The 15,169-nt window shown below is 37.5% G+C and overlaps 1 protein-coding gene across 1 annotated transcript; it reads left to right on the top strand.

Annotated features, from left to right (window-relative positions):
* Positions 1-1,614: 1,614 nt before the first annotated feature.
* Positions 1,615-7,108, top strand: plk2b (polo-like kinase 2b (Drosophila)). The gene is made up of 15 exons (XM_088629724.1): positions 1,615-1,853; positions 2,163-2,270; positions 2,390-2,506; positions 2,843-2,972; positions 3,098-3,185; positions 3,272-3,367; positions 3,614-3,812; positions 4,044-4,191; positions 4,561-4,652; positions 4,822-4,951; positions 5,097-5,177; positions 5,439-5,598; positions 5,713-5,842; positions 5,955-6,065; positions 6,246-7,108. Exons 1-15 carry the CDS (start codon positions 1,662-1,664, stop codon positions 6,435-6,437), a joined length of 1,974 nt encoding a protein of 657 aa, XP_088485850.1. The 5' UTR covers positions 1,615-1,661; the 3' UTR covers positions 6,438-7,108.
* The last annotated feature ends 8,061 nt before the right edge of the window (positions 7,109-15,169 follow it).

The following is a 15,169-nucleotide window of genomic DNA, read 5'->3' as shown; positions in this document are numbered from 1 at the left end:
AAATACTGTATACTGGGTTGCAAGTTTAGATGTTTGTCTTTGGTAAACAATTAAAACTCAGTAAGCTTAATTGTTGAAGACTTAAATTTACAGCAGGTTTTAAAATATATGAAAACGCATAACTGCACACCCAATGATGGTTCTTTGGATTAACTGTTACTGTATATGAAAGTTACGGTTCCAAAGTCCAAAGATTCCTGCATCCTCAATACTCGGCAAACAAAGTTTTGTGTACCAAGTTTACTATGGCAGAATAGTAGTTCTGGTGTATGAAGGCTACAGCTGTAGGATTCCCACCAATCATCTTGGTCACCATGTTAGTGGATCAATATCGTGCTTTGTCTGGATGTAAAGATGGTAGGCAATTATTTTTCCATATTAAAAGGTGTCAGGCACAGGCATCTCATACCTAAACATCTCCCAAGACAACACCTGCTCCATCTGCCAAAAGTGTGCAGATCCCATATTGGAGCAGTCATCCTTGACCACGAGGGGCAGCCAAAAAATGAATAGGAAAAACATGATTTTATTAAAGCTGAGGAATCATGTGAAGCCTAGAAAGGATCCTGGTTCGAAGTCTTATGGTGCTGACAGCAATAGTATTTCCGCAGTTCCTGGGTCCTACCATGTGGTGGCGTCACCGTGTTTAAAATTGCATGGTGCAGCAATATAACAAGTTCCATTATTTCACCTCTTGGCCTTCGAGGGTTTTGGTTTGAAATTACCGTGTAACATCACTTTCAGTTTTGGTACTACAAGAGAATGATTTGATCTATTACATAAAACAAGCTTCGATTATCTTTATTTCAAAATTGAATTTTGCTGTAATTACAGATAGCAGCATGAATGTGGACCTTGTTATTCAGAATACATGAGGTGAACGAACTGCAGTACGTTGAAGTTGTAATGTTCAATATTTACCACTTGAGGGCGGCACTATTTCATTTCTCTTTTTGTTTTCGTTCAGACGTTTTGTTTTAGCCATTGTTTATATTGTTTATATAGCACCTTTAATTCACATTGTATTCCAATGTTTTTCAAACTAAGCACGCCAAGCCCGTAAGAAGATGTTTACTCGTAACTGTTTCAATTTGAATTCCACAGATTAGCGTGAAATTCAGATTGAAATAGTCTTCCATTAGAAAGTTAATATTTCAATGATAATAAACAATAATTCAGTTATTATCTGTTACTAGTAACGCTATTTAGCGGTTCATTTGAACACTTTCTGTAAGGGAAATGTTATAAAAAAGAATACTAATTGCATATACTGTAACAAATGTTTTGGATCGTATAAATATTAAAATCACCGATTCTCTTCACAATTGGGATTTTTTCTGGAGTTTTGTAGCTATAACGTTTAAACCGGAGAATTGTGGTAAGCTATACATTCATGTCACTGTTGCTTTGGTTAGGACATGTTCCTCTGCACATGTTTCTCGAGCCTGTACAAGCTTTCGCATAGACGTAGGTGAGATTCCTTTCTTCTGGCATCATGAGCCAATAAGTAAGTCACAGCACAGAAACACGACCTCCATAGAGAAACTCCAACCATGTGACGTTTGAAAGCCGGAGAAGGGGGCGGACCGTTTGGTTATAAAAATGATCTGCTCGCTCTTTCGCACCACACTTGTGAGGAGAGCATTAAGGATTGTTTCGGAATGGATATACTAAGATCAATCACTTACCAGCCGGCGAATAACGGCAAGATGTCCGAGCAGACGCTCAGCAAATCATGCGAGTTTAAAAGAAAGAAATCGGAGGACCACAGCCACGTAGCTCCTGAGATGTCACGGATCATAACAGACCACACCACCGGCAAATGTTACTGCCGGGGGAAAGTTTTGGGAAAGGTAATTGAGGCAGACGAGAAACCACTGGAAATTAGAGTGTCCTTATTTTGGGGGATTTTCCTTGGACTGGAAAAATAACACTATTTTGGAGTTTTATTGTACATGGACATGTTTCATTCTGCCTGGAAATTATGCGATTTACTGTATATATATTGAATGTATTGTATATAGGTTTTCATGTGCATTCTTTTAAGTTAGTTTTCGCAATGCATTTAATAGGTTATTTTGTAAAGAAGCAGGAATAAGCTTGGCTTTGCGTTAAAGTTTGTAACTTGCCTGAAGCTTTTTTTTTATTGTGCATCTTTACAGGGAGGTTTTGCCAAATGCTACGAACTGACAGACCTATCCTCCAACAAAGTGTATGCTGCGAAAATCATCCCTCACACTCGCGTTTCCAAACCACACCAGAGGGAAAAGGTATGTAAAACGAAAAGAAACCTGTTATTTTAAAGCGCATGGTTTCTCTCTTAACATTTCAAGACAAGAGTAAGATAAGCGAAAAATATACAGTATATGCAATTCCTTTGATTTTATAGATTGACAGAGAAATCGAGCTGCACAGAATTCTGCACCACAGGCACATCGTTCACTTCTTCCACCACTTTGAGGACAAAGAGAACATCTACATCTTACTGGAATACTGCAGCAGAAGGGTAAGAGTAATTTAATCATTTTCACTTTGGTTTGGTTAATAGCAATTTGATTTACACAATACGACTGCTTAAACTATGCAATAACGAATTTTTACCTTATGAAACTGGTTTGGATAGAAGCATTTCGTGATTAGGAAATAGCATTTTCTGCAGTTATAAATAATGCGCCTCAATGAGAACCCTACATGAGAACTGACTATGCTGAGAGTATATAGGTAGCTGGTTTGTGTTTTCTTGTTTAGCGAGCTCAGCTTGTCACCTGTATTAAAATACCTGACTCTAATTTGTTAATCATATCTACAGTGCTAAGTATCTTTTTTTTTTTGTTACATGCAGTCTTTGGCTCATATTCTAAAAGCCCGAAAGGTGTTGACTGAGCCAGAAGTGAGATACTATCTCAAGCAGATCGTCTCGGGACTGAAGTACCTTCACGAGCAAGAAATCCTGCACAGAGACTTAAAATTGGGTATGTTTGTACTGTATGTAAACTAGAAAGGACTAAATGTCTGAACACTTGGCAACACTTTGTAATGATTATGGTTGTTCTGAAAGCATAGACCAAAAATAATTTAACCTATTCTTTTTTTATAGGCAACTTTTTTATCAATGAATCAATGGATCTTAAAGTTGGAGATTTTGGCCTTGCAGCGAAATTGGAACCCCTTGAAAACAGGAGGAGGTATGTTTTAGCTTGAGCTCATTGAAATCTGTTCGGTAATGTAAGTAGGGATCTGAAACTAAACTTGCACCTCCCTGGTTTTGCAGAACAATCTGTGGAACGCCAAACTACCTATCTCCAGAGGTCCTGAACAAGCAGGGACATGGCTGTGAATCGGATGTCTGGGCCCTAGGCTGTGTAATGTAAGCCTCACATTTTGCTGGCATGTGTATTCTGCTGCATGTGTTGTCAATCTCTGGCTATAGTTTGCATCCGTTGCCTTTGATATTACCCTTTGTAAAAGTACTTGGTCTGTTTGTAAATTTGCGTGGGTTTTAGTTATGGATGTTAATAACTCTTTTCTTTAACTAAGAGAAGGCTAAAATATTTGACATGTTTTTAAAATCTTTTCATGTGCTGGTAATTGACTGTAGTGTTCATTTCAACAGGTACACCATGCTACTTGGAAGGCCCCCATTTGAAACCACTAACCTGAAAGAGACCTACAGATGTATAAGAGAAGCAAGGTATCTGCTGCCTTCTTCCCTGTCAGTCTCTGCCAAGCAGCTAATAGCCAGCATGCTGTCAAAGAATCCAGATGACCGACCTCATTTAGATGACATCATTAGACATGACTTTTTCTCACAGGTTTGTGAATTTTTTTTATGCTTCCAAATATTAGAAAATGATTAGAACAAAAAAGCAAAACTAATATGCATACCCTGGCATATATTACTTATAATTTATGCCATGCCAAGTTTCTATGCATTGATTTTAGCGTCACACACCTTTCATTTATTTTTTAGTAATAAATGACTCTCGGCCCATAAGCAGTTTCATTCTTTAATATTTTCTCTGGTTCTCTTTTTTCAATTACAGGGATTTACTCCAGAAAGGCTATCCCCTAGCTGTTGCCACTCTGCTCCAGATTTCCACTTATCAAGCCCTGCCAAGAATTTCTTCAAGAAGGCAGCCGCTGCACTGTTTGGAGGGAAAAAGGAGAAAGCCAAGTACTACGAAAATCTCAGTAAGTATCCAGTCTCATTGCCAGGGAGAGTCTACATTTTTTAAATGTAGAGTAATTCCTCCACCCAAATGTTGTGCAGCAGAGAAGGGATACTGCTACAGGCATGTACCCAGTTTATTGATTTAGCTTTCATTTTGGGCTCCTGCATTGCTAATTTCAACTTGAATGATTTGGGTAAAAATTAATTTATTAAGCAGACAATGTAGTCTGCGTGCTTTGACCTTTGATCTACGTTCTGGTGTAATGGCAATTTTCCTGGCTGTACAACTAGGTTGCACTATTTACAGATGGACAGGAACACTGGTTATGTAAAGCAAAGTGTATGTATGTTTACCAATAGTTTCTATCGGTTTGTTCCTGTTGGTACAGATAAATTAACCAAAGAAGAGGATGAGATGTACAAACTTCGTCACGACCTTAAAAAGACCTCTATCAGCCACCAGCCCTGCAAACAAGTGGAGGTGAGACTTCTTACACTTACCTAGTCAAGATAAGAAAATGGATTAGGGAAAGATAAATTCTCCTTAAAGTTCATGTTTACATTATCTATGTTTTTTTTATGTTGACAAGTCTAAAGTTGGAGTTTTGTGTGTTTGTAACTTGACAATTGTTTTCTGGTTGGCCCTACAGGACACCAAGCCTCCAATTGCCCCTGCTGGGAAGCCAATAGTATTAGTGAAAGAGAACAAACAGCAGATCCGAGACACAATACGCATGATTGTGAGGGGAACCCTTGGGAGCTGTAGCAGCAGTAGCGAATGTAAGTTAACAGATTTACTTACTGTATACAATTGCTCATAGTGGCTTTCTCGGCAGACTAGCTGCTTTGTTTGAGTTACTGTTTCTGTCTGCAATCCTGATTTTTTTTTTTAAGAGTTGATTTTAACTGTGGGGTTATATTGCAGGTCTTGAAGACAGCACAATGGGGAGTGTTGCCGATACTGTTGCCAGAGTTTTGAGGGGCTGTCTTGAAAACATGCCAGAAGGTAAGGTTTAATCAGTGAGGATCTAAGACAAATAGAAGGGAAGGGCTGTTTCTGTGTAGGTGTTTTCCGATGTTGTGAGGGATTTTTTTAGGCATGCTATGGGAAAGGATATAATTTGTCCTGTGAGATAAAGAGATTTTAGTATACAGGAAATGGATAGTCCTAAAAGGCAGAAGGATGCTGGGGGTAGGGGTTTTACTAAGTAGGTAAAAAGGATTTTGTTTCCAGAGGGTGCTAATTTGGTTTCCCGTGTTGTTTCAGCTGAGAGCATTCCAAATGAGAATATTAACAGCACCTTCCAGTGGGTGACGAAATGGGTGGATTATTCCAACAAGTACGGCTTTGGTTATCAGCTTTCAGACAACACCGTTGGCGTTCTCTTCAACAATGGGACCCACATGAGCCTGCTCTCCGACAAGAAGTAAGCACCTGCTTGTAAAATCAACAAAAGTATGATTTGGTATTATTTTTTAGATCAATTGTCTTCCAAAAGGCTTAATGTTCTGATGGAGTTTCCTCATCTTATCTTTCTTAGGACTATCCACTACTATGCTGAGCTTGGTCAGTGCTCAGTCTTCTCTACAGTGGATGCCCCAGAGCAGTTCATCAGCCAAGTGACCATTCTGAAGTACTTTGCACACTACATGGAGGAAAACCTCATGGATGTAAGTTACTTTTTACAAGGATTTAACACAGCTGTGTGCTATTGTGATCTAATGTAAACTATGAGGTACTTACTTTGGTTTATTTATTTTTTCCTTTTTTCCTTCTTAATAGGGTGGGGATTTGCCTAGTGTAACTGATATGCGCAAACCCAGGCTGTACCTTCTTCAGTGGTTGAAATCGGATCGTGCATTGATGATGCTTTTCAATGACGGCACATTCCAGGTAAATAAATACTAATTACTCTTCTAGCGATGGATGAGGTGTAATATCAGCATTCTGGTCCAGAACAGTGGGACCAAGCAGTTTGTAGCCAGAATTGGGGGGAAAAAAAGCATTAGCTTAATAAGAGAAACAGCCATGTTTGTAACATTAACTAACTGAGTCTTATCTTTTTTTTTAAAGGTAAATTTCTACCACGACCACACAAAGATCATAATTTGCAACCAGAATGAGGAATATCTGCTGACATACATCAATGAGGAGCGTGTCTCTACCACCTTCAGGCTGACCACCTTGCTCATGTCAGGATGCTCATCTGATCTTCGCAACAGAATGGAATATGCCTTAAATATGCTTCTGCAAAGATGTAACTAAAGTCTGAGAACTCTGAGGGACTTTGCAAGAATGAAAAAGGGTGGATTTCTAATCAGTGGGGCTTTGGCAAGCGTTTTCAGTGGATGTACTTGTATGTTGACAGTTTGGCGGGCTGGAAGTGATTTAAAAGGACGGAGGTACGAAACATCCAACCAATCCTTTTTGAGAAGAATGCTGGGCTGGATCCAGATGGACTTTTTTATTTAAATTTTATTGTAGAAAATCTTGCTTTGTTGAACTTGACTTGGAATTCTGGATAATTTAGTCTTGCAGCTTGTAACATATGCATCAACAAAGCAGGGTAATATCACGTAGCTCTCTGTAGAGCAAAATTGACTTAAAACTGTGAAAACATCCCACAGAAGGGGTGGATTTTTTTAAAAACCACCAGGGCTAGATTGTGGTCAATTTCTGACAAGGCAGTCTTGTGCTGCCTAGCTGTGAACGAAAGAACACCTTACTTTTGAAAGTCTGTGTTGGAATAAGGACAATTCCACATGGTGTGTCTGGACAGATACATTCCTTGTTGTTACAGAAATAAATTATGGACAAAGTGCAGTATTTATTATTTATTTAATAAAAATAATAAATTGAAATAATTCATGCTTTTGTGACTGAAACTTGTTTTAAAGTTATATCCATATTGTTATTAAAGGCTATGAAACTGACAAGTCTTGCTTTTCTCTTTGTGAAAATGTTTCTCTGAAGTCCTATTTAACAGTGTGTTTGCTTTGCTGGGTACTTTCTTGCAGCAAAATACATTTCCTGGCATTTTAGAACTATTCTATTATATTTGTTAATGACTGGAGCATAACCCAGCACATCGGATATACTGTATTTTGTAACAGTAAAGTACCCATCATATTTCTTATCTGTAAAACTTAAAAATCTGAGGTTGCAGTTGCGACATAAAGGTAAATAAGCATGCCAGTACCCTTTATATCGAATACTTTTTCCCTTTTAATTAACCTTGCCAATACAAAGAGAATTTGATTTAGTTAAAAAATTGGCATCTTTATCTTACAAATTACTGTTGCCACAATTTAGTTAAAATTCCCTCCGAATCTGATGTTTCAACAGATCTGTACAGAGGTGCAATACATTAATGTATTTTTCCAATGACAATTTGCTCTACTTCAATAATGAAACATTCCCTCTGTATCTGATTTGTTCTGACAACATTTTTCAATAGTGTTTCAATTAGAAATGGAATAGATTACTTTTGTGATCCTCCTTAGCTTCTCCTGCTTGAGACTGAATTAATTTGGCTTGCCAACTTGATGTTTTGTTGCTCTTATCATCTTGGCAAAAATAAAGCATTTTCAAATCTGGCCTATACACTTAATTGATAAGCGAAGAGATTTATTTCCTCCCCCGTGTGAGTGTGGATACATCATTCTTATCCTCCTTTTAAATACTACAGCATGTTTAAATTATTACAAGTTAAATGTTTGCCTGGTGCTTTCGGTCACTACTCAAAGCCTGTGACCATGGACTGGAAAACTGAGCTTCATCTGCAAACTCAGCTCCCCCTTCATGGCCGCAAGTACAGTGTTAGCAATACTGAAGCTGCTGCTCTGATCCACAGTCTCACGATCTCCTCTACCCCCCACTCGTGAGCAAGTCCCTGAGGTACTTGCTTCACTTGGGGCAGCTGTACCCCCCTCAACTGGAGAGAGCAAGCCACTATTTTCTCCAAGAGAACCATGTCCTCAGTTTTATAGGTACTGCCCTCTCATCATGACTGCAGCATACTTGGCTACAAACCTTTCCAGTCGGAGATTATAGTCAGAAGAAGCAAGGAGGATGAAATCATCCGCAAACAGCAGAGATGTTATATCACATAGGAACCCAAAGGGAAAACAAACCAGTGTACCAGGTGCCTTTATATACTGTATAATGTTTATAAATACTAGCCCACGAGAAGCAATATTCAGAAGGCAGAGATGCTACATTAGTGGGTGATTAGGATACAACTGTCATCACAGAAACATGGCTGATAGTGATGGTGAAGAAACAACATTAGTACCCACATCAGTGTTGTGGAGAGACTGGAAAGATGGAAATGGAGTGATGTTTAGCACTATACATGAAAAAGAACATTCAGGTGCAGGAATTTAATCTAGGAGAATCAAGGACATCAGAATATACGTTACAGGTATACAAGGCCGCAGTTCGGCACAGAATCAGTGTTACTGCAGCCACTGCACCGATCCATGATCTCACAGTCCCCTCTACCCGCACTTGTGAGGTCTTAACCTGCTTTTATCAACAGTGGGAGAGCTATCCTTGACTGTTCTTCCTGTAGGAATAAGGAATATTATACTGTACTTCTTCTTATTCTTCATTTCTTTTAAAGGTAGCACTATTACAAAATATAAGGGATATTGTCTGTTCATAACTAGTACAAGTTGTAGGTTGTAATTTGTAGAAGTCGAAATCAAATGTTTACTTGATTGAACAAAATCACTCATTAACATAATGAGTTGGAGCTTAAAAGAAGCAGAATGGGATGAGATGGATAATGAATTAGTGGCAAATAAAATTAATATATAAAAGTATAATTATAAAATCATGTTACTTGAAGCACAATACAGATTCATCCTAAGAGTTAAAGCAAAATTAATCCTGGAAGCACAAACAAATTATTTTTTGGTACTGCAACGACTCAAGAGCAGTAAAAAATTAAGTGGGCGGAGCGGTTGCACTGTGGCTATGGATCTGGGGCTGTGGCTGGAAGTTTGCCGGTTCAAATCCTGTGGCTGGCAGAGGAATCCTACTCCACTGGGGCCCCTGAGCAAGGTCCTTAACCCCAACTGCTCCAGGGGTGCTGCACGATGGCTGCCCCTGCACTCTGACCCCAAGCTTCTCTCTCTCTGCCTGTGTGTCTCATAGAGAGCAAGCTGGTGTATGTGAAAAGACAAATTAGAAATTGCAAGAAATTGTATATGGCTAATAAAGTGATCTTATATTTGGAGATTTCTAGACACTCAAAGGTGAATTGCTGATGTATTACTGTAAATTATTTTTTCACTGATCACCAAGGAAAAATGATCAACTTTCATCAGACAGGAAAGACAAATGTCTACATTAAATAGTGCTAGTTCAAAAGAGGCAGAAATGTTATACAGTACTAGAAGCGCTTATGATAAGCAGATCTTCAATGCCTGTTGGTATTGTACAAATTGCTGAAATAAAATCTATATAGAAACAGGAGCCTAGGGAAACATTTTGATAGTTCTGTGCCTCCACATAAATCCATCTGCTTCTCTTAAGGGAAGCTTACTGTACTCTTACTTTATGAAACTGTTCTACAGCATATTGTAGCTCATGTAGATTAAAGACAGGTAGACCTTATTTAACTAATTTGTGAAACACTCAACAACAGTAGTGGACACATACAGAAAGCAAAATGTGTGTTCAGATTTTCATAAAGTTCTTTAGAAAAAAGTTCCTTCTCAAATTGCATGCAGTAGAATTTCATTGGAATATAATGTGTGTTGACTGAGAGCTGGTTAATGGAATTGAGTGAATTCTCCAATTTGGTAAATTAGTCAGGTACCCTAGGGATCTTTAGTAAGACTATTTCTTAATACAGCGTTCCTAATACAGTGGCAGTATAGATCTTATAATCTCATCTACTGTATGTAGTTTATAAAATAGTAATTATCAAAATTACTGTGTCAATCAATGCTAAATGCTCTCCAAGCATAAGTAAATAAAGGAAAACATTAGTACAGTTTTGCCCAGAGATAGTCTGTTAAACGTTCCAGCCCCAGGATTTCAGTCAGCTTCCAGTTATTAGTGGCTTGTTATGATGTTCCCAATAAATGTTTTTTGTTGAAGGCCCATCAGTGATAAGATTGCCTATTTTAGATTATACCAACATGGTTATGCCCATTATCTGCTCATTGTTTTCTTCTGATATACCAAAAGGTATGAAACATTAAAACTTTTCTTTATGATTATGAGCCTTACAGTCTCCATTGCTGCTCTGTGATCACATATTTTTTTCATAGCAACCATTACCTGCAAATCCTGAAAGCTACAACTGCATTTCTAGTTTGAAGCAGTTCACTTCAAGTTTTAAGTGACAATGACTTTCTGATAATACCACGGTGCTGAACGAAATGCCTTTTTTTATCCATCTACCTATCATACATGTAGCTGATGGTTACTTTGTCAGCATTTATAACAGTACTTACTGTTCTGCAGCGAAGATTCATTTGTTTGCTTGTGACAGTGAGTTCAAAAGCTTAATAATGTTTGAAAACCACTGATCTGGTCTCTTTCTATTTATAATAATTTAAGGCGTATCAGTAGGTTATTTAACATTGTAGATTAACAACCAATGACACATTAGTTTTAAAATAATGTTAAAACTAGTGTAGCCCCTTTTGAAAGAATCAGAAGACTAATATGTTTTAAGAGTCATGGGTATAGCAATTCTTTCCAAACTATTAAACTAACTAAAGTCAAAGCTCTGCAATATACTGTACGTTGAACTAAAAGAACTGGTTTATGGTTTATGCTAGTGTAATCATCAATATGCCAATATGATTCAGCTGTGTCTGAAAAGAACTTGGACTCTGAACCAAGCAGGAAAGCAGTTTTAAAGGGTAAGGTTATGTATTGGCCCAGGTTCAAGCCTGGCAGACTCAACAGGAGATTGTCACTGCAGAGGTGGTGTACAGATGGAGAAGAAACACAGGAAAAGCAGCCTAATTTCTGTTTTCACCACTGGACCTAAGTGTTATCAGCAAGAAGGAGCTGAGACTTTGTGCAAGAAAAACACAAAATACTCAGAATACTACATAACATTTAAACATAAATCAGAAGACTGCAGAAATTCTTTAAAAATGGGTTAATGTATGCAAAAATAATTATGGTATTTAGTTTTTTTTTTTGCCAAAATAATATTTCAGGACTGTACCATTTGCCAAATCTCAGATGGTGTTTTTTGTGTACTGTACAGTATATTTAAACCATCTGGGGATTCTTAGCTGATGACATTGCTAGAAATATAATGAAATATGTGAATAACACTAACAGCTTCAAACAGAATGGTTACAGATTTGCTAGTAGGAGTTCCCACATTTTTCCAACAGATTTATTTTTAAGAAATAAAATCATTTTGTCTACAGCTATCTAGTGTGTTAATATACTGTACTTTATTTTGTAAATCAATGCTACTGCACATTGCTTAAGAGCACACTGCATTCTGCAGATACAGTATATATTCTCCAAAAATCAATAAACTTAATTCTGTCTCAGTCAGGAAATTATTAATCATTCATCTCCAAATTATCTAATTTATGACCTTTTTAAAAATTAACAATAAATACTTTAACTATGTCATGATGATATTGCAAAATAATACTACAGTTTTATTAATAAACCATGTTGTTTTATAATACGGTATATGTATATGTAAATTATTTGTTTTAGTGCTTGTCTAGGGATTAACAAAAATAAAAAGTTAAAGCTCTGCTCCCACGAGATTTTGAGTCTCTCTCCACAAGTTCAATGCTACCCAGTTCCAAGAGTGTGGCATCTTCTGTAACAAGCTCAGCACCAAATGAATCCTGTTACACTACACCTCCTGTAATGTTCATGTTGCATACAAATTTACTATTTTAAAATGGAACAAATCACACCTTTCATATGACATAGTTATATTTGATTCGTAACATGATGATCCCAGTTAGTTGGTGTAACATACTGTAGGTATTGCCATAGCCTAATTTTCTAAAAATTGATGCAAACAAGACACCTATGCACTGATACCATAGCTCTGCATTTCATATAACCCTTATTTTTATTCAGTTGCATTGTATGCATTTTATAATGAACTTTGAAAAACAGTTCGCTGCGACATACTGAAAAATTGCATGACTCACAGACATGCGTTTCATCTTTGGGAGAAGGGATGTCGTCTTCACAGGCAAACTGTACCTTAATCTTAGTTACTACTAATGTTCTAATGCTCGACATGCTTGTGCAGTGTTCAGAAATGTCCAAATTGCACAGGAGACTTTTATTTTCCCTTACATGCTACATGTGCTACAGTATGTTCCCTGATCTTTATGTTCCATCAGGAACCACTGTTATGATGACAAGCTGAGGATGACTTGGTATCATTGGGCCCACCTGGACTTCTGTATGTCACCTTTTGCACCAGCACACCCACCTCCATCTGATGACACAGTCCTGTCCCGAGCCAACTTCATACGGTACTTCATACATATAAGCTTTTAATCCTACTGCGATGTTTCATTGAAAAATCTCTGAAGTGATGTTTTATGTATTTTAAATATGTGTCGACAAAGACTTGTAGAAGTTCTTGTACATATAATATCTGTAGTTCCTCTCAATACTTGCGCTTTGTCATTAATGCATAATATAAAATGTGGCTTCTGTTTCTTAATATGTGAATAAATGAGAAAATTAACAATTCCTGTCTGGGATTTACATAATGCAAAAGCTTTTTTTAAAACTGTTTTATTCAAATAGTGAATCAATTACATTTCACAGACCAATGTTTTTAATATTTTTTTCTTTCTAATATCCTAATATAACCTCATAGAACAGATTTTTTAAAGAAGTTACTATGTAATTACAGACAGTATGCTACAGTTTATCTGAAAAACTCTGGTTGTTGTGGTAATAATAATAATAATAATAATAATTGCTTACACTTATATAGCGCTTTTCTGGACACTCCACTCAAAGCGCTTTACAGGTAATAAGGACTCCCCTCCACCACCACCAATGTGCAGCATCCACCTGGATGATGCGACGGCACCCATAGTGCGCCAGAACGCTCACCACACATCACCTATCAGTGGGGAGGAGAGTAGAGTAATGTAGCCAATTCATAGGGGGGGATTATTAGGAGGCCATGATTGGTAAGGGCCAATGGGAAATTTGGCCAGGACACCGGGGTTACACCCCTACTCTTTTCGAGAAGCGCCCTGGGATTTTTAATGACCACAGAGAGTCAGGACCTCGGTTTTACGTCTCATCCGAAGGACGGCACCTCTTTACAGTACAGTGTCCCCATCACTATACTGGGGCATTAGGACCCACATGGACCGCAGGGTGAGCGCCACCTGCTGACCCCACTAACACCTCTTCCAGCAGCAACCTTTAGTTTTTCCCAGGAGGTCTGCTATCCAGGTACTGACCAGGCTCACACCTGCTTAGCTTCAGTGGGTTGCCAGTTGTGAGTCGCAGGGTGATATGGCTGCTGGTTGTACAGTTGTACATTGTACAGTTGTAGATTACTACAACTACAGCTGTAGTAATCTCATCATTGTTATCTGACATGGCAACTCCAAGCATGCCATGCCCTGCTCTCCAGATACATTTCAGTTAGATGAGGTCTCTGCACTTTATGATGATGGAATCAACATCTTAGCTTTTGTTTCCCTGAGATGTTGAGCCACAACACCTGATTTTATTCTTGATTTTGACTTTTTCATTGACTTATGGCCTGTGATGATTCTGGGTCAACATGTAGAGTGGAAGTGATGCAAAAGTCAAATATAAGCACCTGCAAAATCCAAGAAAGTAATCTGTACTTTTAACACTGAATGCAAGCTGACAGGTGCTTCTAGAACACAAATGACTCCAACATCAGGGCATCATTAAAGAAATAAATTGAGTTCTATTTTCTAAAATTCATCATGTAACAGTTTGGGAACTAAGGAATCAGATATCAGCTCAGTGTACTCCATTATAAAAAGAAAAAAACAAATACTGTATATAGCTTGGGAGTTCATTTCAAAATAACTGGACATCCATCAATGTTACAAATAAATTGTTTTAAATCATACTGTATTAACACATTATTATTAAAATAAATTAATATTTCTGAGTTGAAACACACAAAGCACACCTTTTTGCTCATACAGATGACCATTTATGCAATTTTTTCACTGACACTTAAGAATGTTTACTTTCTCATGGATCTAGTATTTCGCTTCTCATTGTGTCTGAGTCATTTCAGGTGTGAATGGAAAATACCGCTTTGGATTTACCTTTAAACCCTAGGAAGATCTGCTTGTATTTGGTTTGAATAAGCTGAATGTTCAAACAAATGTTCAATCAATCATCAAAATACAAGAAGAAATTACACCAGAGATCTATTGTGACATTTTCTTAACCTTAAAGAGATGTTAAAGATCATAGGTAGGGCATTTTTTTTTGATAGAGCATATTCTGGATCAATACATGTATTACATAAATAACGGTGGCCTCATGTACACTTTGAAAAGAGTTTTTGGACAGCTTAGCATTTGACCTTTAGTAGAATTCATACTGTAGATCACAGACATTTTGGCAGAGCATGTATGGATTTCTATGGATTTTTTTATTTTTATGGTTACCTTGATCTCCCAAGGTAACCATAACCCTATGTGCATTCTCTAAGGAGTTCTAAGCAAGTTTTGGATACAACCCTTTGCTGTCGAAGATCAGAGATAATGGGCAAGGAATTTTTGTTTTCTTATTACTGTAGTGTTCCATAAGAATCACTTTCTTTGCAAGTACTGTACTTTGCACCGATGTTCTGTTCTGTTTTTCATGACCATTTCAGTACTCTGATGAATTGAGTGTACAATGAAACGACAACAAAGAAATCAAGCTCTTCTGTTTTTGTCAATTTTAATATTGTGAAATGTTCATTTAATATTTTAAATTTGACCGTAAATAACATCCTGACTATGTCT

Source organism: Lepisosteus platostomus, chromosome 4, assembly GCF_059453375.1.
Source record: "Lepisosteus platostomus isolate fLepPlt1 chromosome 4, fLepPlt1.hap1, whole genome shotgun sequence".
In the NCBI taxonomy this organism is placed as follows: domain Eukaryota; kingdom Metazoa; phylum Chordata; class Actinopteri; order Semionotiformes; family Lepisosteidae; genus Lepisosteus; species Lepisosteus platostomus.
Note: the sequence above shows the minus strand (reverse complement) of the source record. Positions and strands in the feature narration are given on the sequence as shown.

What these genes read in the sequence shown, in the direction of transcription:
- plk2b (XM_088629724.1), top strand. Translation starts at nt 1,662, where the DNA reads ATGGATATACTAAGATCAATCACTTACCAGCCGGCGAATAACGGCAAG. An exon ending in GCACAGAGACTTAAAATTGG is followed by an intron (nt 2,973 to 3,097) that starts GTATGTTTGTAC and finishes CTTTTTTTATAG; the next exon opens with GCAACTTTTTTATCAATGAA. An exon ending in TCTTGAAAACATGCCAGAAG is followed by an intron (nt 5,178 to 5,438) that starts GTAAGGTTTAAT and finishes GTGTTGTTTCAG; the next exon opens with CTGAGAGCATTCCAAATGAG.